At 40.4% G+C, this 26,001-nt stretch overlaps 1 protein-coding gene across 1 annotated transcript; it reads right to left on the reverse strand.

Moving 5' to 3' along the window:
• Positions 1–6,335: 6,335 nt before the first annotated feature.
• On the reverse strand, positions 6,336–25,163 carry enkd1 (enkurin domain containing 1). The gene is made up of 9 exons (XM_060856417.1): positions 25,113–25,163; positions 22,445–22,538; positions 21,047–21,271; positions 19,092–19,264; positions 14,297–14,446; positions 13,886–14,055; positions 13,114–13,250; positions 9,614–9,787; positions 6,336–6,471 (listed from the first exon to the last, which is right to left on the reverse strand). The coding sequence occupies exons 2-8, from the start codon at positions 22,527–22,529 to the stop codon at positions 9,627–9,629; spliced, it is 1,101 nt and encodes a 366-aa protein (XP_060712400.1). The 5' UTR covers positions 22,530–22,538; positions 25,113–25,163; the 3' UTR covers positions 6,336–6,471; positions 9,614–9,626.
• Between the last annotated feature and the right edge of the window lie 838 nt (positions 25,164–26,001).

The following is a 26,001-nucleotide window of genomic DNA, read 5'->3' on the forward strand; positions in this document are numbered from 1 at the left end:
CTGAGGATGATCGTATCGAGGTTTATAAAATCATGAGGGGCATGTATACAGTGAATAGCCACGGTCTTTTCCCTAGGGTGGGGAAGTCCAGAACTAGAGGGCAAAGGTTTAGGGTGAGAGGGGAAAAATATAAAAAGAGACCAAAGGAGCAGCTTTTTCATGCAGAGGGTAGTAACTGTATGGAATGAGCTGCCAGAGGAATTGGTGGAGACTAGCACAATTGCAGCATTTATAAGGCGCGTGGGTGGGTGTATGATAAAGAATGGGCCGGGTGCTGGAAGGTGGGACTAGATTGGGTTGGGATAGCTGGTTGGCTTCGATGAGTGAAACTGAAGGGTCTATTTCTGTGCTTTACATTTCTATGACTTTAAGTGCTCTTACAACCAAACGATTCTTTTTCTTTCTCCCCCTCCATCACTAAATCACCTGTGGCAGACTTGCATTTACAGAGCACCTTTCACTATCCCAAAGTCAATTGGCTTCATTCTGGAAGGGTTGGCGTAAGGAATACCTCAGTTGATCTGTGCACAGCAAGCCCCGACTGTTGTCGGCCATCTCTCGACTTGAGGATCTGGTCCAACCACAGCAAATGGGTTTTGGGCTTGCGTGTTTATGTAACTGTAATCAATAACCCCATTCCTGGGGTTTAATTCCATTTTTCTTCCTATTTTGCTTGCTCTCTGCCTCCTTCTGTACTACACACGACAAAGCCTGCTGGCCAATTTGGCACCATGTGTAATGATTTATGGTAAATTCTCTCAGTTGTTAAGGACAGTGAGTGCCTCAGATTAACCTGCGGATGAAATATCGGTAGAACAAACTAGAGGAGTTTTCATTGCCCATCTGCAATTGCTCTGGAGAAGGTGCGGGTGAGTTTGTTGTGAAATGCTTTGAGACCACCTGGATCACGGCAATTATGGAAGCACGAGCAACCAGAGAAAAAAAGCACTACCAAAAATGTTAACACACTGCTGATGCTCAAACCAGTACTTCAGCTAGAAGCTTTACTGGTTTTTCTTGTGGTGGTAAGGGAAGGACTTTTCAGGCACCTGTAGTGTCCACACCAAAATTTCGATGTTTGTGGAGCTATCCTCAAGAAGGAGCACTCACCCTCATGTGATACTGACACGAGATCATCTGTTCTCATGATGTTGACAGAGATAAATTGGCCGAGACTCCAGGGAAAACTCTCCTGCGCTTCCTCAGAGCAGGAGAGTTTTACATCCACCAACAGGTTTAATAGCTCATGCAACAATGGCACTTCCAACTCGACAGCAACATGAAGTGGTCAGTCTTAATTTTTGGACTGAAGTCCTGAAGTCGATCTTGAATTATGATCCCAGCTGATGGTAACATTGGATCGATCCAAGTGAGATTTGATTATGAAGACAAAATCTTGATAAACCATAAATATTCTTCCTGCAGTTTGATAACCATGGTGGTCAGTCACTGAACAAATTAATTGTGTGAAGGACAAAGGAACATCAATGCTTATGATACACAAAAGGAAAAAAGTACACATTACACTCTAAGAACAGTGAAACAAATGTTTACAAAATTCATCACTTCACCCTCAACAATAAACTCACCAATACGCAACGTCCAATGAAGGGTCACCCCATTTCCATTTTCAAGTTTCTTGTTCCATTTACGTGGTTGTACTTGGGTTTTTTTGCGAGAAACTTCTACATCACTCAATGCTACTTGGCTTTGAAAATCTCTTTCAAAGACCTTTAAACAAACTGCTAACACAGTTCACTTATTTACAAATATGGATCTCTTCAGCCTCTTCCACCGCCATTTTTTCTGCAGCTTTCTCTTTGTGACAATATAAGCACACAAGACTTTTTCTCCTCGCACCACTTTGCAGACTGCTCGATAAACAACGGCTTGAATGACATAGACATAGACGTAGACATAGTGTACAGGCTTCTCTTGCAGAAGCCTGTACAGTCACTAACCTATTGGCTGGCTCTCTCTTTCTAAACTGGTTCATTTCTGTCTTTCTCCCAGTGTCATAATACACCTTATGCAAGACAAAAGCCTTTTTCTCCCAACCCTTATTTTTCTAAGGCACTGAACTCTTCATAGAGTCATACCGCACAGAAACAGACCCTTTGGTGCAACTCATCCATCCAACCAAGTTTCCCAAATTAATCGCACTTTAACATATTTCCACACATCCTGTTCACTGAACTCAAAAACGAAACTTACGTCCTTCTTAACATACATAAAAAGGTTCTGTCCACTGAAGAATGTAAAGTTCCAAAGAAAAGAACCTTCATCATAATTGAATCAACATCCTGTTACAGTCTGTTTTCAACGGACTGAACTGCATCTGAATAAGTCCCCTTATTTTAAAAATGTGAACCACTGTGGAGATCACGCAGTTGATCAACCTTTCCCCATGTTACAGTGGAGTTAAAACTTTACAAAGTAGCACAAGTGTTAATCAGAGGAATTCCATATGTAATGAGCAATCCTATTTTATTTTCAATATATTCTAACATGCACCTGATTTTTGTTTGTATGTGAATCGGAAATATTATCTTGAATATGAAAAATGTGACTGCATAAAACATATAAAATCTCCTTGCTCAATCATATAGTTTTGATAAGAGTAATTAAACACTCTCATTCTCATGATCAAGTTGCATGGAAAGATAACGAGGGTCTTATATCCTTTAATGTGCAGTGTTATGGACCAGACCAAAGCTGCCCAATATTTAGAACATCGTCTGAACTTTATCTTTTTCTGATTTCAAAGATTAATGTAAGGTATTGCTTTTCAGATGCAATTCACTTGGTCAAATTACCAGACTTAAAGCAAGACACATTTTATTTGAGTCATAGTAGCCGTGTGACACAGAAACAGTCCCTTCCATGCTGACCAGATATCCTGAATTAATTTGCCAACGCTTGGCCCATATCCATCTTCAACCTTCCTGTTCATGTACTCATCCAGATGCCTTTAAATATTGTATTGTACCAATCTCCACCACTTATTACAGGTCATTCTAAACACAGACCACCCTCTGTGCCCCTTAAGTCCCTTCAAATCTTTCCCCTCTCACCTTAAACCTATGCCCTCTAGTTTTGGACTCCCTGCTTGACCCGATCCTTACCCCTCATGATTTTATAAACCTCTCTAAGGTCACCCCTCAGCCTCCGATGCTCCATGAAAAATAGTCCCAGGTTAATCAGCTTCTCCCCATAGCACAACCCTCCAACCCTGGCAACCTCCTCGTAAATCTTCCCTGAATTCTTTCATGTTTCATAACATTTTTCCTGCAGCAGGGAGACCAGAACTGCATGCAGTTTTCCAAAAGTGGCCAAACCAATGTCCTATACAGCCACAACATGACCTCCCAACTCCTGTACTCAATGCAGTGACCAGTAAAAGCAAGCATACCAAACGCCTTCTTCACTATCCCATGTACCTCATCCACAACAGTTAAAACACAAAAAAAGGAAGGAATTGGAATAACTTAAATACAATTGCTATTATGAATGATTTGTTGTAATATAGCAAAACTTCTTAATCACACTCGTGGCAAAAAGCAAATTCAGAAAACAGATTGTCTCACAAGCAACTCCAGTAGCAGTAAGAGAAGGCCCAGCTTTTGGCTATAATTGAGCAAGGGCAAAAAATAACTTCCACTTCAAGATCCCAACATCAATTGCTGAAAACTAAACAATAAAAGTTTTGGTTCTGTGAAAGCTTAACCATACCCATTCAGGCTGCTTCTATTGTTCCAACCTTTAAAAACAAAACCCCAAGGCCTCACAACCTGGTTGGTCTCGTGGCTCTGGTAGACTGCTCAATACCTCGGCCTTAAAACTGCTCTTCAATAAAACCAGTACAAAATAACTACTCTTAAAGCCATAGTATTGTCAGAATAAACAGACACCAGTCAACATGATAAGGAAGCACAGGAAGGGATATGAGAAATGTACTGCTACTGACCTCTACACACTCTGTTTCATGATGTCAAGTCTCTTTATTTTGAAAGAAAAGAATAATTTGTAACGAGCCTTGTCCATGCAATGAATATCTCCAAAAAAAGTGAGAACCGAACAACATTGCCTTGAAATTCAATTGCATTACCATCACTGAATACAGCACAGCAACAACAACCTGGTAACAAACTTTGATCAAAAAAAGGAATTGGATCCACCGCATAAAAACCAATGGCTACAAGAACAGGTCATAGGTCAGGATTCCATGGTGAGTAACTCACCTCCTGACCTCCAAAAGCTTGTCAAGAATCAACAAAGCAAAAGTCAGGAATGTGATAGAATACTCGCGACTAGCCTGGATGGGTGCAAGCCCAACCCCATAATGAAGAGCATTTTGTACTGATCAGTCCATTGGATGGCACCCCAACCACCATTGAAACACAATGGCAATACAGTGTGCCACTGACAAGATGCAATGCAAAAAGTCAACAAGGCTTTGGCATTACTTTCCAAATCCATAACCTCCCATCTAAGTACAAGAATAGCAAATGAAGGAAATGCCAAGTTCCCCTCCAAACAACTCACCATCCTGACTTGGAACCATACATGATGCTATTCCTTCACTGTCACCAGGTCAAATTCCAGGATCTCTCCAAGCCACATGGACTACAGCAGTTCACCATCACTTTTTCAAGGCATTCGAAATTGACAACAAAAGCTAACTTGACAGTGATACTCACTTTTCATTGAATAATGTTGGTATACATGTCCTCAGGATAATCTAAAAGCACTTCACAGCCACATGGACAGTCATATTACATTTTTAAAATATACAGAAAGAAAATGTAAACTCAAGATTGCTATAACTTTTTCACCCAAGAATGAATGAGTTTTAACAAAAATGAGGATGCAAGGGCGAGAAAATCTCAGGAGGACAACATATTTTTGTGTGAGGAGGAACAATGTGGGATAATAACTCATCATCTTTAAAAAATATCATCAAATATGTTGTGCTCTTTGAGGTTGTATAATTTTAATATCACTGTCACGGTGTACTATTCTGCCTGCTCTCTTCGCAAACATGGCTAAGTCTCCAGACATTTGCTTTCATTTAATGTTAGCTAGCTCGGATGTTAAAGTATCTATTTGAGACAGCTCAGGGAATCCCTGATGGACTTGACTTGAAGCATCTCTTGACACGTCCTGGAGATTGTACTCTGGAATATAAAACTCTTCAGACAGTTTAGTTTAAATTATTATCTTCATTTATCAATGGCATCAATGTTACACTATAACATAAATACCTGCAGGCCAGGCTTGACCCAAGGTTCTAAAACCATTAGCAGAATACCGGCGCCAGCTCTTATTCTCAGATCTTTCTCAGACAACTTTCCTTATGGCTGAAAACAAGCTGTCTTCATCCCAAATTTGGTTTGAAAATTACAAAAACGCCACAAGTCCTTAATCAGATAAGCAGCAATAAAATGGCAAAAGTTTGCAGAGCAAGAGAAACTCATTGACAGGTCTGAGTACGCTTGACTAATTAGGCTACATGCATATCAAAGTGGGAACACCGGATCAGGCTAGGACAGATGGTCAATTGTTTTGGCCCGTAAGTCATAATGAGACACCAGTCTAAATTATGCAGAAAAGGTCATGAGGTCATCTTGTTCAGCTAACATATCCACTATCATTATCCTATAAAATGGCTTTTTATTTTAAAATCATCTTAGATTCCCAGAATGCAAATTAAATTCATAACATTCCAGGATATCGGAGTCCAGGGAACAACACTCAAATGTTCAATCCATGAAAAGCCAGTGTTCACTCATATCAGACCACAAGGAGTTAAACTTTCCACCAGTTTTAGTCATGTCACTATCTCTCTCTCACATACACACACACACACACACACACACACACCTTCCAAACTTCCCAAAGCAGTTAAGATGAGGGAACGGAGCTTCATAAATTCAAATCTGCTCAGTGTGGTAGACATGAAAATGTATCAAGATTGTTCCATTACATGCATATCTCACTCAGTTTACTAAATTAAGTTCTTTTCCTATTGAGTACGAGTTTTATTAAGAGTCTTCGATATAAACCAACAATTTAATTGTCCGACATCCTACTATGAAATATGCATGAGAAGGAACTACTGCCACACATTTTACAAGTGAACAAATGTTATCACGTCATTTACACAAATCCATTGACACTAAGAACAGAAGTCCCCAATTCCTCTGAACAAGCACTTTCCTGCATTTTCTGCAGCAACTGTGTCACATTTTAAGACTACATGCTTTCTCACTAAAACAATGAAAACCTTTTTTTAAGTGTTAATAAATTTAATGAAAAAACATTACAAAATTATTTAATTATATTGATAAAAATCTGACAGTTTACTTATTTACATGCCTGAAGAAGTTAGGAACAGATCCACAATTCATGAACATCTTGTTCCCAACAGGATCAGCTCATATTGACATCAAGTAGCTTTCAGCTGGAAGTCTGCATTAAAACAAAACAAAAACTCAAAGATTTGGCATCAGATAATTCACACAACAACTTGGCTACAAAGCATGATTTTGCATCTTCATCATATGTAAACAAAAATAGAGAAATGAGATCACAGCTTTGTAAAAATAATGCTAACATTTTCCACTTTTTTGTCACCCTCTCCTAAAGGCAGTATTATAAAGGGCATACGATGATATAAAGCAGCAGGAACTCAAATGGTCATGCTTCATGTCCGAACCATGAGCCAAATGGCTTCTTTTTCTGCCACAGTGACTAAACATGAGTGCTGAACTGCCATTGCCTCAAAGAGATTTTCAATCAAACTTGAATCCTTCTGAACCTGAACCCTGACACACATCTTCCAGCAGTTAATGCAGTGCCCCAACGATCAGCTAACTCAACCAACAGCGATTTTAACAAAGCAAATCTATTCTCTGTTAGGATGCGAACAGTTCAACTGTTGATTTCCAGAGCATTCAGTATTAATTGGAAAACAAAAACCTTCCAGCTCTCGACATATCAAATTTATATCCTGAGCCATGGTCGTCCATGAAAATGTAAGAATACTGCTCCACTGCAGCTGTTACTTTGACAGTCATGTCAATTTATGGCAAAGCTTTCATTTGCCACAAGATGGCCCTCATGATTGAAGTTGTCCTCTGATTGTATTGAGGATTTTCAGAAGTCTGATCATTGTTACAATTCCTCGTGCTTTTTTTTAAAAAATTGGGGAAGTCCTACTGCAACTGTACAAGATGCAGGTGAGTCTACATCTGGAATACTATGAAAATGTTGGTCCCATTATTCAAAAAAATTATTTCATTGTAGGTAGTTCAGCAATTTGATCCCCACTTGTCTTGTGAGCAAAGATTACACAGGTTGGGACTCTACTCACTCAAGTTAAGAATAAAAAGTGATCTCATTCAGATAATTAAGATTCTGAAGAAGATTGACAGGATAAGTATGGAGAGAAAATTTCCTTTCATGGGAGAGTCTAGGACAGACTCAGATCTAAGGGGTGCTGATCTGTGACAGAGAAAGAGCAATTTCCTCTCTCATACAGTTATGTGATTCTGGAATTCTTTGCCACAGGCAGCTATGGGGACAAAGTCTTTTGTGTATATTTAAGACTGAGATAGACACATTCTTGATCAGTGGGGGAGTCAAGGGTTATGGGGAAAAGGCAGGAAAGTGGACATGAGCAGTGAGCAAGATCAAGATCTAGAGTAAAACCAATTATTTCTCTGTCTATTTAAAAGAAATCACACACTGCTCTCAAAATTCAGTTATACCCTGATGGATCTCACCTGCTGAATTGCAAATATGTTCAGAAACAAAATATTAACTATAAAAGGAAAATCAGTCCAACTGGCATGGACAATTTTCTCCATTCTTAGACCATTGTCAGTTCTGTCCTGAAACTCTCAACTGAATGTAGGTTTGCTCGCTGAGCTGGAAGGTTCATTTTCAAACATTTCATCACCATACTAGGTAACATTATCAGCGAGCCTCTGGATGAAACACTGGTGGCATGGCCCGCTTTCTATTTACATGGTACATGAACACATATAGAAAGCGGGCCATGCCACCAGTGTTTCATGCGGAGACCCACTGATAATAGAATACAGCACAGAACAGGCCCTTCAGCCTGTGACCATATGCATGTCCAGCAGTCTCTTAAATGTTCTCAATGACCTTGCTTTCATAACCATTCCTGCCCCTGAGAAACCAATGTCTGTTATGGCCACAACATCACAACACTAGGTACTGATCCATGCTCCAAGTTCATCACTTTTATTCCTGATACTCCTTGCGTTAAAGCAACCACACTTTAACTGATCCCTTGGTTCCTTCTCAGGATAATCCTTCCTACCAGCTGGTCTACCTCTTGCTATTGCCTCATCTGCATCAACTCTCACCTCCGGTATACAACTCAGGTTCCCACCCCCCTGCCATAGTAGTTTAAACCCTCTTGAACTACTGCAGCAAACCTTCCACCCAGAACATTAATCCCCTTCCAGTTCAGATGCAACCTGTCCTTCTTGTACAGGTCCCACCTTCCCCAGGAGGCATCCCAATTATCTACATATCTGAAGCCCTCCCTCCTACACCAGCTGCGCAGCCACGTATTAAGCTGCGCCTGCTCCCTGTTCCTCGCCTCGCTATCTCGTGGCACCAGTAGTAAACTAGAGAACACTACTCTGTTCGTCCTGCTTTGCAGCTTTCATCCTAACTCCCTGAAATCACTTTTTATATCCTCGATCCTTTTCCTGACTATATCATTAGTGCCAATATGTAACACGATTTCTGGCTGTTCGCCCTCCCCTTTTAGAACCTTATACACCTGATCGGAAATGTCCCGGACCCTGGCACCAGGGAGGCAACATACCTTCCGGGAATCCCGATCTTGACCACAAACTCTCCTGTCGAATCCCCATAACTATCGAGTCCCCTACCACGAGTACTTTTCTATTCTGCCCCCTTGCCTTCTTTGCCACAGTGTCAGGCTCAGTGCCAGAGAACTGATTGCTATAGCTTTCCTCTGGTAGGTCATCCTGTTACCGAGTATGGTGACGAAACATCTGAAAATGAACGTTCCAGCTCAGCATGCAAACCTACATCCAGAACCTCAACTTGAGCTGCATATAGTCTCAAAACTCTCAAACTCTTGGTTGAGATACGGTTGCATGAGTGGTTAATCCACCGAACAGCTCCCTTCATGCAATCATTTGGACCTCAGTCTTGGTAATGAAGGACAGTTGACTACAGAGCACATTGCAATCAAGCTTAATCCAGTCTTTCCATCATACCTTTTCACACCAATTCCAAACTTTTAACACCAATTCCATACGTTGATTATAAGTCGACTAGGATTGACTCTGCTGCTAACTCAGCACAGACCACGAACGATCTGGCATCAGATAAGCCACTTTGAACCACTGAGACACTATGCATCCTATGCTGATCTTGATGCTTTAAACAGTTATGAGTGGAAGAGCTGTTGATTCACCTTTGGGATTACACACCTCAACACAGTCCCCCTTCCAGGTCATAACCACATTGCTCAAAACAGTTATCTCAAGTAAGAAATAAAATATTCTCCTACAGAGTCAATGCAATAGCCAAATTTTACCTCTCTGAGTTGCTCAGTCATTGGTTTTGATGAAAACTTTTGGCCGTGAAAATATTTTAATGGCTTCTTCAATTTCAGCCAACTTCTTTTCAAGGTCGGTACGTCGATTCCGCATGCCAATGGTATCCACTCTTACAGGGAACATCAGCAGTTGCTTGGTCAGCTGTTGTTGGGCTGAGGAGTAGGAACAGATCAAACCAAATAAGCTTAAAAGTGTAGTTATAATACATTGCAAATATCATTGTTCAATCTCACTGAAAAGACACCAACTTCAAATATGTTTAATTATTCCCTCATATCACTCCTTGGAAAATGATGGAAATACACAAGACTAATTACACGTAAAAATATTTGTTGTCAACAGTGGAAACAGTGAGGCAATTGTTACAACTCACTGCGCGTTGGAAATCAAGTACCACTATTCCCAGAGTCAAGACAAAAACGGAAGATTTCAAAAAGTATGCAAAGTTCCCGAACTGACCCAACTTTCGAGACCCTCACTGAGAGAAAACATGGAATACACTTCTTAACTGAACAAGAATCGATAGATATTACAAGTAATTCGACTCTAGCTACATGTAAACAATTGTAAACCTTTGACATACAAAACTTATTCAAACTCTAATTCCCTGATAAATTCCTCCTTGCACAGAAACAGGCAGACGGGGTAAAGTATGGACAAAGGGGAAAAACTACAAAGACAGTTCAGTAGTCTTTGTTCCTGAGTGCTGTTGTTGAGATAATCCTTATAATTTTTCAGTGTCCACTGCATTTTATTTTTCTGGTTTCTTTCAGTGGTTAGTGAGAGAATTTAAAAAAGGGGTTTTGTACACTTATAAAAACAAAATTGTTTTCTTCACAATTAAAAGTCAGGGAATAAAACAACTATTGCAAAAGAAAGGTTTTTTTTCCTTAGGTTTACAATGAGTTATGACTGCAGACAACAGAGATACCAGTCCTGAACTGGGGAAGAATTGAACAACTTTCTCCCTCTCTCCAACTTATTCATTTACCCGAGAACCAATGGCACAGTCGTTGGCAGGCAAAAACATTTCTATTATTAATAACTTGTCACTAGTCCATAAACCATTCTATTTCTTGTTGCCAGCAAAACCTTCATCATTGGTGCCAGATTGTCTGCAACTTTGCAAATACTGCGAATTCAAATAATTGTTTACATCATGGGTGTTGGGATACTTGTTTTTCAAAACTGAAACCACTGTTTTCTAAAAAACAACGCTCTTTTTCGGTCCTAATTTTTACAAAGTAAATAAAAGACATTGTTCTTGCAAGACCTGTCAAAAGGTTGACCAAAACAGAAGACTCCTAGTTATCAGACAAAAAAGTAATTACAGCAACCACTATGGCAGACATTTCACAGACCAAAAGCATCATGATGAAAAATTGAAATTCTGATTCTGCACTTAATTACTATTGTCTATCAAAATAGCTTTTAAAGCTTTTCAAGAAATTAACTGGAAAATTAGTGTCAGCAGCCAAAAGACCAAATTCTCCTCACTTGTTCGATGCAGTTTTCTAACAACAATTGACTACACATTCCTGCTAGGTCTGCTTAAAGAGGACTAGGCAGTGCCACACATAGCTTCAGGATGAATTCAACAATGGATATTAAATCAAAACATGAATAATTACAACGTGGAACACCATCTAGGAGGCCAAGTTGCAAATGCAGATGTATTGAGCTGCCTCCCGCTGGCTGATCGACCACTGCAGGAGTCCGTAATGGTTTGCAATTTTCGAAATACACATCCATTCGCAGCTGACAGTATCAGACTTGGTTTGCAAAAGGCAAGGCAAAACTGAAATCGCTGGTGATGATGAGAGAAACCAAAGGGCTGTCACAACAACTGAAACCTTTGTGGACCTGGAGAGACCAGATGACAATAGAGGATGGCATATTATGAATATGAAGAGCAAGTGTGATAGTCTTGAATAAAGGTCACAGCCAGATCCTGGTTGAACCCCACCAGGGTCATGCAGGAGTTTCCAAAATGAAAAAGTTGGCGAAAGGTCTGGTGGTCAGGATTGGATGCAGACATAGCTGTGTTGGTAGGGTAGTGCCCAGAGTGCAAAGACAAAAATTACTGCCCACAGCTCCTCCATATTCGTGGGATTGGCCAGGTAAACTCTGGACTCAGTTACACATCGATTGTGCAGGTCCTTTTGTGAGCTCAATGTTCTTATTCTTTGTGAATGCCCATTCACAATGGTTGGATGTGCACTGAGTTAATTTGTTCAAGTCAGGAACAACAATAGAAAAACTGTGTGCATCTTTTATAATATATGGATTCCAAAAAGTGTTGTGTCACAGAAAAGAGGCCATCCTTTACCGGCAGAGAATTTGAGTATTTCCTAAAGTCAAATGTGCATTATGTAAGGACAGCTCCATACCAACAATCATCCAATGGTCTGGCAAAAAGAACAGTCCAAATGTTGAAGGCAGACTTAAAGAAACAGTATCCAACTTCACGAGATACCAAACTGTCCCATCTCCTATTTCATTATTGGACCAACTCTCACGCATATACAGTGTTAGCTCAGGCAGACTTGCTGCACCATATAAATCTGACCTTCCTGGACTGGTGCATGGGGTAGGGAGGAGCAGTTTGAAATGACATCAGGAATCAGGGTCCAATAAGAGAGAGAGTTTACTTAAGGGGACAAAGTTTGATGTACAAGCCATGGGAATCCCCCTGCATGGGTTCGGAGCATGATTGATGTGAGGTCAGGTCCAGTGACATATAAAGTTTGGATAGGTGTTGAACAAGCATGTGGACCATATGAAAGCTGCAAACTCGCAAATAGTATGGGAGCAAAATGTGCTCTGCTTCTCAACAGTCTTTCCAAACTGCATCTGGATGCAAAGTTTGAAATAATTCTTCACAGGTGTATCAAACAGCGAGTCAAACTCACACGGCTATTTTACCTTAATAGTTGGTATATCTGCACTTGAAGTTACTGCAGGAGAAACTGTCTCCTGCCTTCTCTCGCTTTCACAAGAACTGATCAGTAAATTTTAAAAAAGAAAGCAAATGTATCAATTTCATCAATGGGTGTCACACAAGAGTATCCGAAATAAATGTTCAAACAACAGGATTCCAGTAATGACAGACCCCTAAAACTCATGGTCCTGGATGTTCACATGAAATATTTATGTGCTTCATGGTGCAGATATTGCACTCACATTAAGTTACAACAACAGCTGGAGAACTCTAAGCTCATATTATTTGATTGTCTCTGAACCATTTATATCATATGAGCAGCAAGTGAGTCATAAATCACTATAAATTCCACAACTGCAACTCCTGGAAACTAACTCTGGTTTTCAAAAGTGAACTAATTATTACATTAACGAATTGAAGAACAAGCAGCAAATTTGCAGAGCAATGCACGTTTAGGAAATTGATGAAAAAAAAATTGATGAACCAACTTTAGGTTGAGTGATTCCCTCTCAATCAGAACGAGCATCTCACACATACTTTGTTGCAGGGAATGAAGTGTTTCCAAACGTTCATTTTCTGGCATCCTAGTATGTCCAGGAGGCATGCTCGGATCAGGGATATTCTTCTGTCGTTCCTCTGCCTCTTTACGCCATTGATTTCTCCGATCAATCAAACTGAAAACAGTCAAAATGTGAATTAACTATCCTCAACCGAAAACTAGGAAAAAGAAAAATTCAATTAAAAGCGAAAAATACAGGGAGATAGGTAAAGCACACAATTCAACAATTTGTGGTGCATGTTACGACAACTCATAACTCTGTCTTTCAAATGAGAAAAACTAAGGCTAAAGATCGCAATCAAAATGGAAAATCAATAAAAGGGCAAACAAAGTTCATCAGGAACTAGTGATAAACAAATGCCAACCTTGAGTTAAAGGCTTGCAGACCATAGAAGGGAAGAAAGCCAAAGAGAATTGAACCTCTGAGGATAAGACAGAGAAAGAAACTCTGCATTAAGTTTAATTTTAACATATTGAGATGCAGAGACAGAAAGCACATCTAAAAAACTGGATTTCAAGTTTTCGAGGGTCAACAAAATTTAAGAAGAACTGTGACAAAGACAGCGTAAAATGGAGAAATGTTGATGGTTACAGAGGTGGAAGTTTAAGATAAGACAAGAATGTCTCTAGAATTAAAAGAATGCACACAGTGTAGTAATGGACTGGTTTAAATAAATGATTGCATAAGATGAGAGGGGGAGAAAAAAAAGGATCAGTCAGGTTTACAATATACCAATAGTCCCTGCTTACTACTGAGGAAGCTGGCCTTTGTTCTTGCTTATATATTCCTGCTGTTCCTTCTCTTTCCTGTCAAGCACTTCTGTAAGTGACTGCAGAGATTTGGAGCGTCGCACTGGCATTCTCCTTGCATTCTGAGCATTATGCTTTACAAAATCAATATTAACACCTTTGACATGAATCTTGAAAAGAAAACAACAAAGAGATTAGTAACTGATCATTTGAATTTAAAATAAATTTAAAAAAGAAGTGGACAATTAAAATAAGGAAATCTGAATTGATACATCATAAAGTGCACGAAGTAAAAAGCTTGCATTTATACAATAATGGCTTTAGGACACTCTGCACAAAGTAATATTTTGGAAGGGCAATCATGAATGTTACGTAGGTGCAAAAAGTGAGTTTGGACAAGTCTATTCTCACCTCTCTGTTATCGCTTTCTGCGATTTCAGCACAACTCTCTGATTTTGGTGGAATAGGTAACGAGGATCGCTTTGGGCAAATGCCTGTCCCACATCTTGAGTGTGCTTTAAGATAATGCTGACTTTCAGAATGTTGAGGGGGTGAACTCTCCTAAGGATAAACAGCAAATGATTTTAAAAGAAAATGGAAAAGAAGTAAAAGAGCATGCCTCCACTACGTGCTTTACATTACAATACATTACTAGCAATACATTACAAAGCTAATGGATCTGCCGCACAATGGACTCATTTCCATACAAGTATTTATGTTAAATTCACATGTTAATCTCTCCTTCAGCACCATGAGTAAACCCATTGTCTTTTGCTTTTTTAGATTAGATTAGATTCCCTAAAGTGTGGAAACAGGCCCTTCGGCCCAACAAGTCCACACCGACCCTCCAAAGAGCAACTCACCCAGACCCTTAACATGACGGCAATTTAGCATGGCCAATTCACCTAACCTGCACATTTTTGGACTGTGGGAGGAAACCCACACAGACACGAGGAGAATGTGCAAACTCCACACAGACAGTCGCCCGAGGCTGGAATTGAACCTGGGACCCTGGTGCTGTGTTTTCGGACCATCACAATCTGTTCCCCTTACTCCCTTTTCCCCCTTTGCCATCAGGAGAAAAATCACCATTTTCTAAACCTTTTCAGTTCTGAAGAAAAGTCATATCAGATTTAAAACATTAACTCTATCCAGTCACACTGTCAGATTTCCACAACTGTATCTCATTCTGGAGGAGGAAATTCAGAGATGGGAGAGATGCAGTTCTGTCACTGTATGGAGGAAATTCAATTGGCTCCAAATAAAATGTTCAACACTTAAATTTCACTTTTGAAAAGTAAAATAAAAGCTGTCAATTAGAGTCATAGAGATGTACAGCACAGAAACAGTCCAACTCATTCATGCCGACCAGATATCCCAACCCAATCTCGTCCCACCTTCCAGCACCCAGCCCATATCCCTCCAAACCCTTCCTATTCATATACCCATCCATATGCCTTTTAAATGTTGCAATTGTAGGAGCCTCCACCACTTCCTCTGGCAGCTCATTCCCAGATGCATTCTGATGTCCAGCGATACAGGAATTCAAACAGCAAAGGCAGTAACTATACAGGCTCACTACTTTGTGTGACCACATAATCAGAAACAGTAAAGTGAAGAGACAGGTCAGACTGGAACAGAATAGGGAGTAACGAATGCCTCTTGGGTTAAACTGCATCTAAGGCAGATGAATGCAAGGCATGGATAGGTATGTGGGACTGGGATATTATAGCCATTACAGAAACTTGACTAAGGGAGGGACACAACTGACAGCTGAATGTACCAGGGTACAGGTGTTTGAGGCAGGACAGAGGTGGTCGAAAGGGGTCAGAGGGAGTTGCATTTTTGATAAAAGCTAGTAGCACAGTAGTAATCAGAGACGAAATAACTGAAGAATCATCAAGTGAGGCTTTGTGGGTGGAGCTAAGCAATAAGAAGGAGATGATGACGTTATTGGGGTCATACTATAGGCCCCCAAATAATCAATGGGAATTAGAGGAAAAATATGGCAGGGAGACTGGGGAGACTTGCAGGAGTAATAGGATTGTCATAGGAGGGGATTTTAAGTTTCCTAACATAGACTGGGATTGCCAGAGCGGTAAGGGCTTAGATGGGGTAAAATTTGTTAAGTGTGCTCAGGAAAATTTCCTCAAGCAGGACAGAGGAAGGGGCAAAACTCAATCACAGGCACACTGGCCTACATCGGTCAGGGATTGGAGTATAAAGGTTGGCAAGTTGTGTTGCAGTTGTACACCACGTTGGTGAGGCCAGACTTGGAGTATTGTTTCAGTTTAGGTCACCTTGCTATAGAAAGAATGTTATTAAACTGCAGAGTACAGAAGAAGTTTACAAGGATGTTGCCTGGTCTCAGTGGTCTGAGTTATGGGGAGAGGTTGGACAAGCAAGGACTTTTTTGCTTCACAGCGTAAGAGGCAGAGGGGAAACCTTCTCTTGGCGCATAAAATCATGAGAGGTATGGATAGAGTGAATGCACTCAGTCTTTTTCCCAAGGTTGAGGCATCGACAACTAGAGGACATTAGTTGAAGGTTAGAGGGGAAAGAATAAAAGGGAATCTGAGGGATAATGTTTTTAAGCAGAGTGTGGAATGCATATGCAATGAGCCGCCAGCAGAAGTGGAGGAGGCAGGTGCATTAACAACATTAAAAAGGCATTTGGACAAAGACATGGACAGGAAAGTTGCAGAAGGAAAAGGGGCAAGTGCAGGGAAATGGGGTTAGCTTTGATGGACATTTAGGTCAGTGAAGACCAGTTTGGACCAAAGGGCCGATCTCCCTACTGTCGGACTCCATAATTCTTTGACTCTATAATCTAAAAAAGGGAAAAACAGAAGTAACACTTGCTGTCCATTAATCCCTTTGTTCCTGGTTCCACAAAGTTGGAGGATTCTCCCCATGATGGCAGGAAAGGGAAGGACAAGCTTTCTTGCAGCAAACAAGATTATTCAGGGAGAAAAGAAAATCAGCATACAAAAATGTCTGTTCACAACTTTGAAAACAACATGTTGTAACATAGAAGAGTAAGAAATGTCAATATGGTTTCAAAAGTTTCAAGCAAAATGTCAGAATGGCTTTCGAAACATGACTGAATATTTCGCACCATTTTCATGGCAAGTAAACTTACGAAGAATTTTGCAGTTAAGTCCAGATTAATTTATTTGCTATTATTATTGGCATTTACCCAACAATGTAGAAAACCGCCCAGCGATGTCCTGTACATAATAAGCAGGATAAATCCAATCCGGTGAATTAGTGCCCCAGCAAAGGTGTCATCAGCAGCGCTATCAAGCAGCACCTGCTCAGCAACGCCCACTTTGGCTTCTGCCAGGCCACTCAGCTCCTGACCACATTACAGCCGTGGCTCAAACATGAACAAAAGAACTGAATTCCAAAAGTGAGGCAACAGTGGTAACATCAAGGCTCCATTTGACTGCATATGACATCAAAGAGCCCTAGCAATACTAGAATCAATGGATATCCAGGGGGCAAATCCCTCCACTGGTTGGAGTCATACCTGGCACATAGGAAGATGGTTGTGATTACTGGAGGTCAGGAATCTCAGCTCCAGACTTTCTGCAGGAGTCTTTGAAGGTCGCATCCTAGGCCCAACTATCTTCAGCTGCTTCATCAATGACCTTCCCTTCACCATGAGGTCAGAAGTGAAGATATTCGCCAATGATTGCAATGTTCAGCACCACTGGCGACTCCTCAGATACTGAAGCAGTTGGTGTTCAAAGGCAACAATATCTGGACAATATCCAGGCTTGGACTGACTAGCGGCAATAACATTCACACAAATTCCAGGCTATGACCATCACCAGTAAGAGACAATCTAACCATCGCCCTTTACCATCACTGAATCCCCCATTATTAACATTCTCAGGGTCACAAAATGACCAGAAATCAACGATGCTCGCCGCATAAACACCTGACTACAAGAGCAGGTCAGGGGCTACGAATTCTGTGGTGGTAACTCACCTCTCAATTCCCCAAAGCCTGTGCACTATCAATGACGCACAAGTCAAGAGTGTGTTGGAATACACCCCACTTGCCTGGATGGATGCAGCTCCAACAACACTCAAGATGTTTGACACTATCCGGGATAAAACAGCCCAGTTGATTGGCACTACATTCACACGTAACAACTCCTTCCACCACTGGCACTCAGTAGCAGCAGCGTGTACTATCTGCATGATGGACTGTAGAAATTCAAAGATCCTCAGACAACACCTTCCAACCATGTCCACCTCAAAGGGCAAGATTTGGGGATGTCAGTGTTGGACTGAGGTGTACAAAGTTAACAATCACACGACACCAGGTTATAGTCCAACCTGGACTATAGAAGGCAACATATAAGATGGAACAGCACTCTCTTCAGGTTCTTCTCCAAACAACTCACCATCCTGACTTAGAAATATATTGCTGTTCCTTCACTGTCACTGGGTCAAAATCCTGGAATTCCCCCTGCCGCCCCCCCCCCCACCACCACCTAATGGTATTGTGGGTCAACCACAGCAGGTGGACTGCAATTTTGAAAAAGATGGCACATCACCAGCTTCTCAAGGGCAACTTGGGACAGGCAATAAACACCGGCAAGCCAGCATTGCCCACTTTCCACAGATGAATGGAAAAAAAATTAACAACCACACTAAAAGAAACTACAAAACATCTGCAAAATCCTGCAGGCAGTGGAAATCTGCAAATGTAACAAAATACAGTCCTCAGGAGTCAAGCAGCATTTGTGAAGAACTGGGTCAATCAATCAACTTTTCACCTCTTACGATTATGATAAAAGGATTTTGAAACCTCGACACTTTTCAACTTCTGTTCCTCAAGTAATACAGCTTTATCTGCTCTGTATTTACAGATTTTACTGCATTTTCTTTTCTAAATAGAACTGTGTTATCCAAATTTCTCCACGAAACACTCCAGATGTTCTTTTTAATTGTACTTAAGGAGTCACTCCTCGAGTGAATTGTAATAGGGAGTCTGTTTAGCCACAGAGGTATTGCAACCAAGTTGAGAGTCACATTCATAATTCTGGCTGAAAATAAGCAGTGTTACATACAGAAAACATTCTTGCAAGTTAGTCCTAACTATCTCATGCTTTTGTCCTTAAGTCATGAGAAAACCATCCCAATATTTGGCTCATAACACAGTATTGTCTTCATTGCTCGCCCAAATATACCTGTAACTGTGCCATCACTTTTGAGGGAATGGATTCATATTTCTGGGACTTCCACAGCGCTTTAACAGGTTTGGGGCCACTCAGTTCTCGCTCTTGGTCCTTCTCCCTGCATTTCTTCTGAATTTCCCGTATGCGCCTCACATTCTCCTTTTCATGATCTTTCAATTCTTTCTCTAAAACAGAAACAAGATTCCTGTGAATTGAAGGCCAAGTCCAAAATATCTGGAACAATGAGGGGAAAAAAAGCATCAGGAGGTCTACTGATTTTCATGACATCAAATTAACGTCACAAGTCACACAATACCAAGTCAGAGTTCGACTGGTTTATTTGAAATCACAAGCTTGTAGAGTGCTGCTCCTTCATCAGGTGAAGTCACTTGGTTGGATTATAAACTGGTGTCATGTGACTTCTTACTTTATCCACCCCAGTCCAATACCAACATCTGCACATCATCAAATTAACAAACTAAGTGTTGATTGTGACCATTTTTCATGTAAGTATGTACATAGCTTCATGTCAAGGGCTGGTGACCTTTCAAACAAAATGATGGAAACTATAATTCAGGAAGAGTAAACTGCTTAGTTCCTAGAGGCTGTTTCTCCATTCATTAAAATCATGGCTAATCTCAGCAATGCCTCAACTCCAATTTCCTGTCGACCCCAATACTCTGAGATTCTTAACAAAGAAGAATTCCATGTACCTCAGTTCTAAAACTTCGCCACACTCTAGAGAAGAGAATCCCATAGATTCACAACCCTCTGATATAAAACTATTCTCATCTATCAGAAATATGTAACTCCTTATTGTGTCCCTTCGTTGTAGTCTTTCTTGCAGTTATCCTTTCCAATTATCCTTTTAGCATCCATCCTGTCAATTTCACTCAGGATCTCTCCTCATTCTTCTAAATTCCAGTGGATAAAGATCCAACCCCACTAGCTTTTCCTCATAAGCAGAAATAAATTAATGGATCTTCTCTGAATTGCTTCTAAAACAATTATGTCTCTTCTTCAATAAGACTCTGCAATACTCCAGATATGGTTTCTTCAGTGCCCTTAAAACTTTGCAAAAATACCTACTTTGATATTCTATTCTCCTCAGAGCATTCCAATCGAGGTTAAAACACTGTTTTGAATAAGTTCACCATGAACTTCTTTTCCGTTGAGTTCTACGCCTCTCTTTCTCAAACCCAACACCTCTGTACCACTTTTTCAACCTGCCACACTACCTTCAGTGACATCTGCACTGATTTCCACTCTTTCTGCTCCTACAGCTCCCTTAAAACTGCAACCTTAAGCTTATCTTGTCCTTCCTCAATATTCCTAGCAAAATACGTCATTTCATCACTCCCAATTTGTGTGCTCCTCCAATTCTGGCTATTTGTGCATCACCGATTTGACTAGCTTCACAACAGGCTACCTCGACCCTAACCACTGATATTCCCTCTTTAAACCTAATTTTCCCTTCTCCCAGTACTGATCATGATCAGTGAGGTCAGTAAAAGAGAGATATACTGTTTTCAATTGGTATCAGAGTAAAGGCACAATAGTCAAAACCAAAAATACCTTGAAATCATCACTGCAAAACTGGCTCCTCATTTGCCAAAGGTAATCTTTTATTCCATTCAACTGAGAATCAGCCAAAACCATCTTTTACTCACCTCATTGATCATGATCAGTTCTGAGAGAAGGGAAAATTAGGTTTAAAGAGGGAATTTCAGTGGTTAGGGTCTAGGTAGCTGTTGTGAAGCTAGTCAAATGAACTGAACAATGGCAATCAAGAGTCTCAAACCAAAAGTAGAGCTTACCATCAAAATATAACAAATCTATGCAGTATCTCCACCTAATTCCAGAATTTAATTTTAGCTTTGGATTAGCAAGATTCCAATCCTGACAGATGCTTATTCATCAGCAAAGTCATTCCACAGAAACAACAACACAGTGTAAAGATTATTTACTTTTTGGTGACAATGGTCGATATAACGATGCTCCTTCCAGCTGCAACAGCATGCCGACAGAGCCCTTTTGCCCTCTCTCCAGGATCTCTCTGGCATTCGAACGCACACGTGGACCTGGCTGCGATGGGCGGGCACTGTAGCATGAGGGGTACAAGGTGGGATCAGGGGCTAATGGTCCCAAAAGGAAGTCTAGTTTTAAGCTATTCCCTTCTAGCCGACCCCGAGCTGCATTGACAAAAGAAGACAAAAACAATTAGACATATTTGTCAGTATATACAACCTGTAAATTGATCATTCAGCCATGTGGGTCTTAATGCTGAATTGATCATGTCAGTTCCAAAATTGTAACTGAACAATTACAAGAAATTAAAACCATCAATATCTTTTCCCTTCTTTACTGAGCTTAAAAATGTGTTGCTGGAAAAGCGCAGCAGGTCAGGCAGCATCAAAAGAACAGGAAAATCGACATTTCGGGCATAAGCCCTTATTCAGGAATAAACCCTCCTGTTCCTTTGATGCTGCCTGACCTGCTGTGCTTTTCCAGCAACACATTTTTCAGCTCTGATCTCCAGCATCTGCAGTCCTCACTTCTTCCTTCTTTACTGAGCTCAGTTTTGCAGGCATAGAACAACACTGGGTAAATTTGACTCTCATCTGAGGAGAAAGAGGAGCAAAATTTTCAATGTCAAATTGCAAAGTGCCTAACATTTGTTCCAAGGTTATCATATTCTCAGTTAAACAATTGTTGAAATCATTGTGTTTCAAGATATCCTTCAAGTGTGTTATGAGTCTTATCACAAACCTCCCAAAGATCACTCACCGTCTGTACAACAAACCCTATTCAGGATAATTAGTGATAAAACAATTAGCACCTTTTCCCTGTCATCCTACACAATCGTCATTTTTAGGAATAGGACTAAAGTAACAAACAAATCAGAAACTATATTTGTTATTAATTAGATATTGTGAAATATTCAACACTGGGGGGGTAATTACTGAATATGAATCTTCACTCAACCAATTACTTGCACTTAGTTCTCGACTGAATTTCAGCCTAGTATTAATAGGGTGTCCAATCATTATATCTATAACAACACCATGAAGTTCTCAATTAGATTCCAATTGGTAACTTTCCCATGTTTCTACGAATATACTGTACCTGCACAATTACTCTATTTCAAAAGGTAGCTAAGAAAAGTTATTTCTTGTTTAAATTTGTTTTTTCAGACTACCTTAAGCCATTTCCAGTGTGCAGAATGGGCAAAAGGGCAAAAATCATTGCATGCAGAAGCACTTCTTTCAACTTTGTTTCCTCTCAGATAAGAATACGAAATTCAACCAATAACATCGAAGGAACATGGAAAGCACTTCCCTGGAAACAAAAAGGTAAAACCTCACCTGACATTGGACGCTTGTAGAAATCTGGGAAGAGTGTTGGGTCTGGTGGAATGGGACCAGATATCTTGGACGGACCCTCAGACATCTTTGCTTCCTGGTAATACAGTAACAGAGCTATGTCAAAATAATTTAATTTGAAAAGAAGCAGAGGTCACTCAGTCCCTCAAGCCTGTCCCACCATTAATTTGGATCATGTCTGAACTGTACCTCAATTCATTTTCCTGTTTATTTCATTTCACTTGAAAACTTTGGCTTACAAAAGAAAACTCCAATTTCTGTGTTGAAAATTACAACTGAACTTCAAAAAGGCGAACAAAACTGCAGACTTATTCAACACTTATTATATCCCGATTTCCCGTCCAAATGCTGTAATTTTAAAGGTCATGCCTTCTTATTCTGAGTTGCCCAACAGGCACAATAGATTCCCTGAAGCAACCTTATTGGATCAACCAACTTGTTACTAATTTAAATCCAATAAGAGATGCAGGAAAAACTTCTGTACTCAGAGGTGAAACTTGAAATCACAAGAAATTATTAAGTTGAATAGCAGAGATATGTTTGAGAGAAAGCCAATCATATATGTGAGGGAGCAAGGAATAGAAAATCACACTGATAAGTTGACAGGCGCAGAAAAGGACATGTGCAGCAGAAACATCAATGTGAACCAATTGGGTTCAATGACCTGAAAAATACTGCGCTGTAAATTTGAGGTAATTCCACAGAGTTTAAATCTTGCCTGAGGTACAGGGCCCAAAACTGAATACAATACTTTGAGTGACGTCTTTACTACTATTCCTCATTATGCTAACTTTAGACAATGATTCTATTAATGTTGTTAAGTTAATTCTAAAATCTGTCAATTAACTTTTATTTGTACACATGAACATCACACTAAAATTCCTTAGATTAAGAGTTAAGGAGAATCAATCAGTTATTGATCATTTTTGATTTGTCTCTGGATCTAAAATGTCAATGGATCAATTTGGAGCGACAGTTAATACACCTGATTTGCCTTTAATTCAAAGTTTTCTCTCTTGCCCTTCTGGAATAGCAGAGTCATATTTGCTACTTGCCAATCCATGGGGACAGTCCTAATATCTGATTCCTGTTGAAGGGCTTTTGCCCGAAACATCGATTCTCCTGCTCCTCTGATGTGACCTGACCTGCTGCGTTTTTCCAGCACCACACTCTCAATGCGCAACTGCAGTCCTCACTTTCTCCTAAAATCTAACAATACTGGAAAATCAAAACTAATGCTTTCAATAATTTTGCAGCTCCTCTTTTTAAACCTTATGACACATCACTATTTGAATTTAGTTCCTTACTCTCATGAAATGTTCAGTTCCCAAATATTGATTATTTTTCTTAGAGTATCCATTTTGACCTAATGTCTGACATATTGTTATTTTCACTTGTAATTTCTCCTGTCTTTGCCTCCATGGGGTCAATTTTAATTCCACTAATTCAATTCTTATAAGTTCTTAGAAAAGCTTTGACTATCTATTTTCTTGCTGGCTTCCTCACATTCTTTCGTCCTTATTATTCATTTTTTGGTCAGGTTTTCCTGATTTTTAAAATCCTCTAGCTCACAACACTCTTTTAGGTAACATTGCAAGCTGCTTCTTTGAATCTAATCTTTACTTCATTACTTAGCCAGACACAGGAATGTTTTCCAGTCGTATTTTATTCCTTGAGAGGCAATTCCTTTTACACATTTTTGCCATTGCTTATGTATCTCCAAATCTTTTACTTTAATTTGACAATCTACTTTAAACAATATTCTGAACTATTCTTTAACTACTAAAGTGGCTTTGCTTAATCCAAAGGCCTAGATAATCTGCACCACCCTGAAATTTAATGTGATTTCCTCCTCAGAAAATCCTTATAGAGCAGTGGTTCTCAAAGTACAGTCCCACGTCACTGGTTGTCTACATAGATCCATTTGATCCGCTAACAACTGCAGCTGAAAATGCAAGTGACTGACATGCAACACGATGGCTGAGGTCACATGAGTTAACAACATCCAGCAACCAGACCAGCTCCATGCACAAATCACAAAATGCAACAACTAGTTTTATAAGCCCAATTTATGTCAACAAAGAAATAGATTTGTGTGGCTAAATGACAAGAGGAAATAGCTGTACGAGGTCCGAGTGCAGCTTTCCAGCATGGTTCTGCATGTCTCCTCATTGGTATCTCATCAGAAGAAGTATCATTCTTCCCATTGATTTTGATAAGCGTTTTTGCAGTGGGTAGGTAGAACCGATGGATAGTTCAAAGGGTCATTTTTCCCTCATCAGAGGCCTTGGACAACACAGTTTAAGAACCCGTTCTTCTTACCCTGTTTGACGGCTGAGACTAAAAGCCTGGGCCCAAGTTGGTTTCTGGTCAGAATCAGTCCAGGGGTTATTCGACTTGGACGCACTTTTGCAGTGGTGGGGGGGGGGGGGGGGGGGGGAGTGTTGTGGGACAAAGCCTAGCATTGTCAAAATCCAGTGTATCATTATGGAGTCAAGTTGCAGTCAGCTGTATCCAGGCTCAGAGTTCAGTCTGCTGGGGGAGGAGCAGGCTGGAATAAGTCACGGTCCTTCAGTATAAGCCCGAAAGGAATCACGAACAACCAGGACCACCCCGAACGGGGAATAAGAGCCCATCAGTGCTCACTCACCTTCTTCCAGCTTTCCAACGGTCCACGGCATCGGGCACGCCACTCAGCGTCATTACATCACCTCCGTCACCGTGGCAACCGCGTCCCTTACGTGGTGCGAACACATTCGGTGACACTGCCTGGTTCCGCCTCCGAGTGTCAAAATCCATGACGTATTCATTGAGTTTCGATGTGACAATCGGGGTCTTATTCCGAGTCTCACTGTGAATATCAGCGGGTACTGAGCTTCACTGTCAATATCAGAGTGTTATACCGAGTGTGACTGTAAACATCAGTGTATAGAGTGTTGACAGTTTGATTGTCAACATCAGGGTGTTATGTATCAAATTTCACTGTGATTATCAGCATATAGTATTTAACATCATTATGGGGATAATTAATACTCATTGAGTCTCACCGTCAGTGACAAGGAAATGCTCACTGTATTTCAGACACTGTTCTTTGATTTCACCTCCCGATATTCCTTCGTCTCTCACGTTCTCCAAAGGCATACACTTTCTTGACCCTACCGTCTGAGGAAAAGGGCATATTCGGAAGACCTTTGAAATGCAGAGTTCTCCCATGCCCAAACATTCATTTCTCAGCACACTCAGAAGAAGTTATATTAACCATTAAGGCTGAGCAAGACGAATTGTCTGGGGGAGATACTGAAGATTGTATGGTCAGGTTGTCATTCAGTAACACTATTGAATGATCTTGGGTTAAGACAATGATAAGACAAGCTATGCATCATCTCTGGATTGACCGTTTTTTAACCACGTAATTTATTTGACCATTTGAAATATCTATCCTTCTCATTTCTCCACCACTGTCTGTATTTGGATTCTTTTACTCTGAAGCATGCCGGAGGCATCATATACAAAAGGTCCCATCAATAGGGGACACGCTG

This window comes from Hemiscyllium ocellatum, chromosome 48, assembly GCF_020745735.1.
Source record: "Hemiscyllium ocellatum isolate sHemOce1 chromosome 48, sHemOce1.pat.X.cur, whole genome shotgun sequence".
In the NCBI taxonomy this organism is placed as follows: domain Eukaryota; kingdom Metazoa; phylum Chordata; class Chondrichthyes; order Orectolobiformes; family Hemiscylliidae; genus Hemiscyllium; species Hemiscyllium ocellatum.

What these genes read in the sequence shown, in the direction of transcription:
- enkd1 (XM_060856417.1), bottom strand. Translation starts at nt 22,529, where the DNA reads ATGTCTGAGGGTCCGTCCAAGATATCTGGTCCCATTCCACCAGACCCA. An exon ending in CTACAAGCGTCCAATGTCAG is followed by an intron (nt 21,272 to 22,444) that starts GTGAGGTTTTAC and finishes TTGTCAATGCAG; the next exon opens with CTCGGGGTCGGCTAGAAGGG. An exon ending in AAAGGCCAGCTTCCTCAGTA is followed by an intron (nt 13,251 to 13,885) that starts GTAAGCAGGGAC and finishes GACTGTTTTCAG; the next exon opens with TTTGATTGATCGGAGAAATC.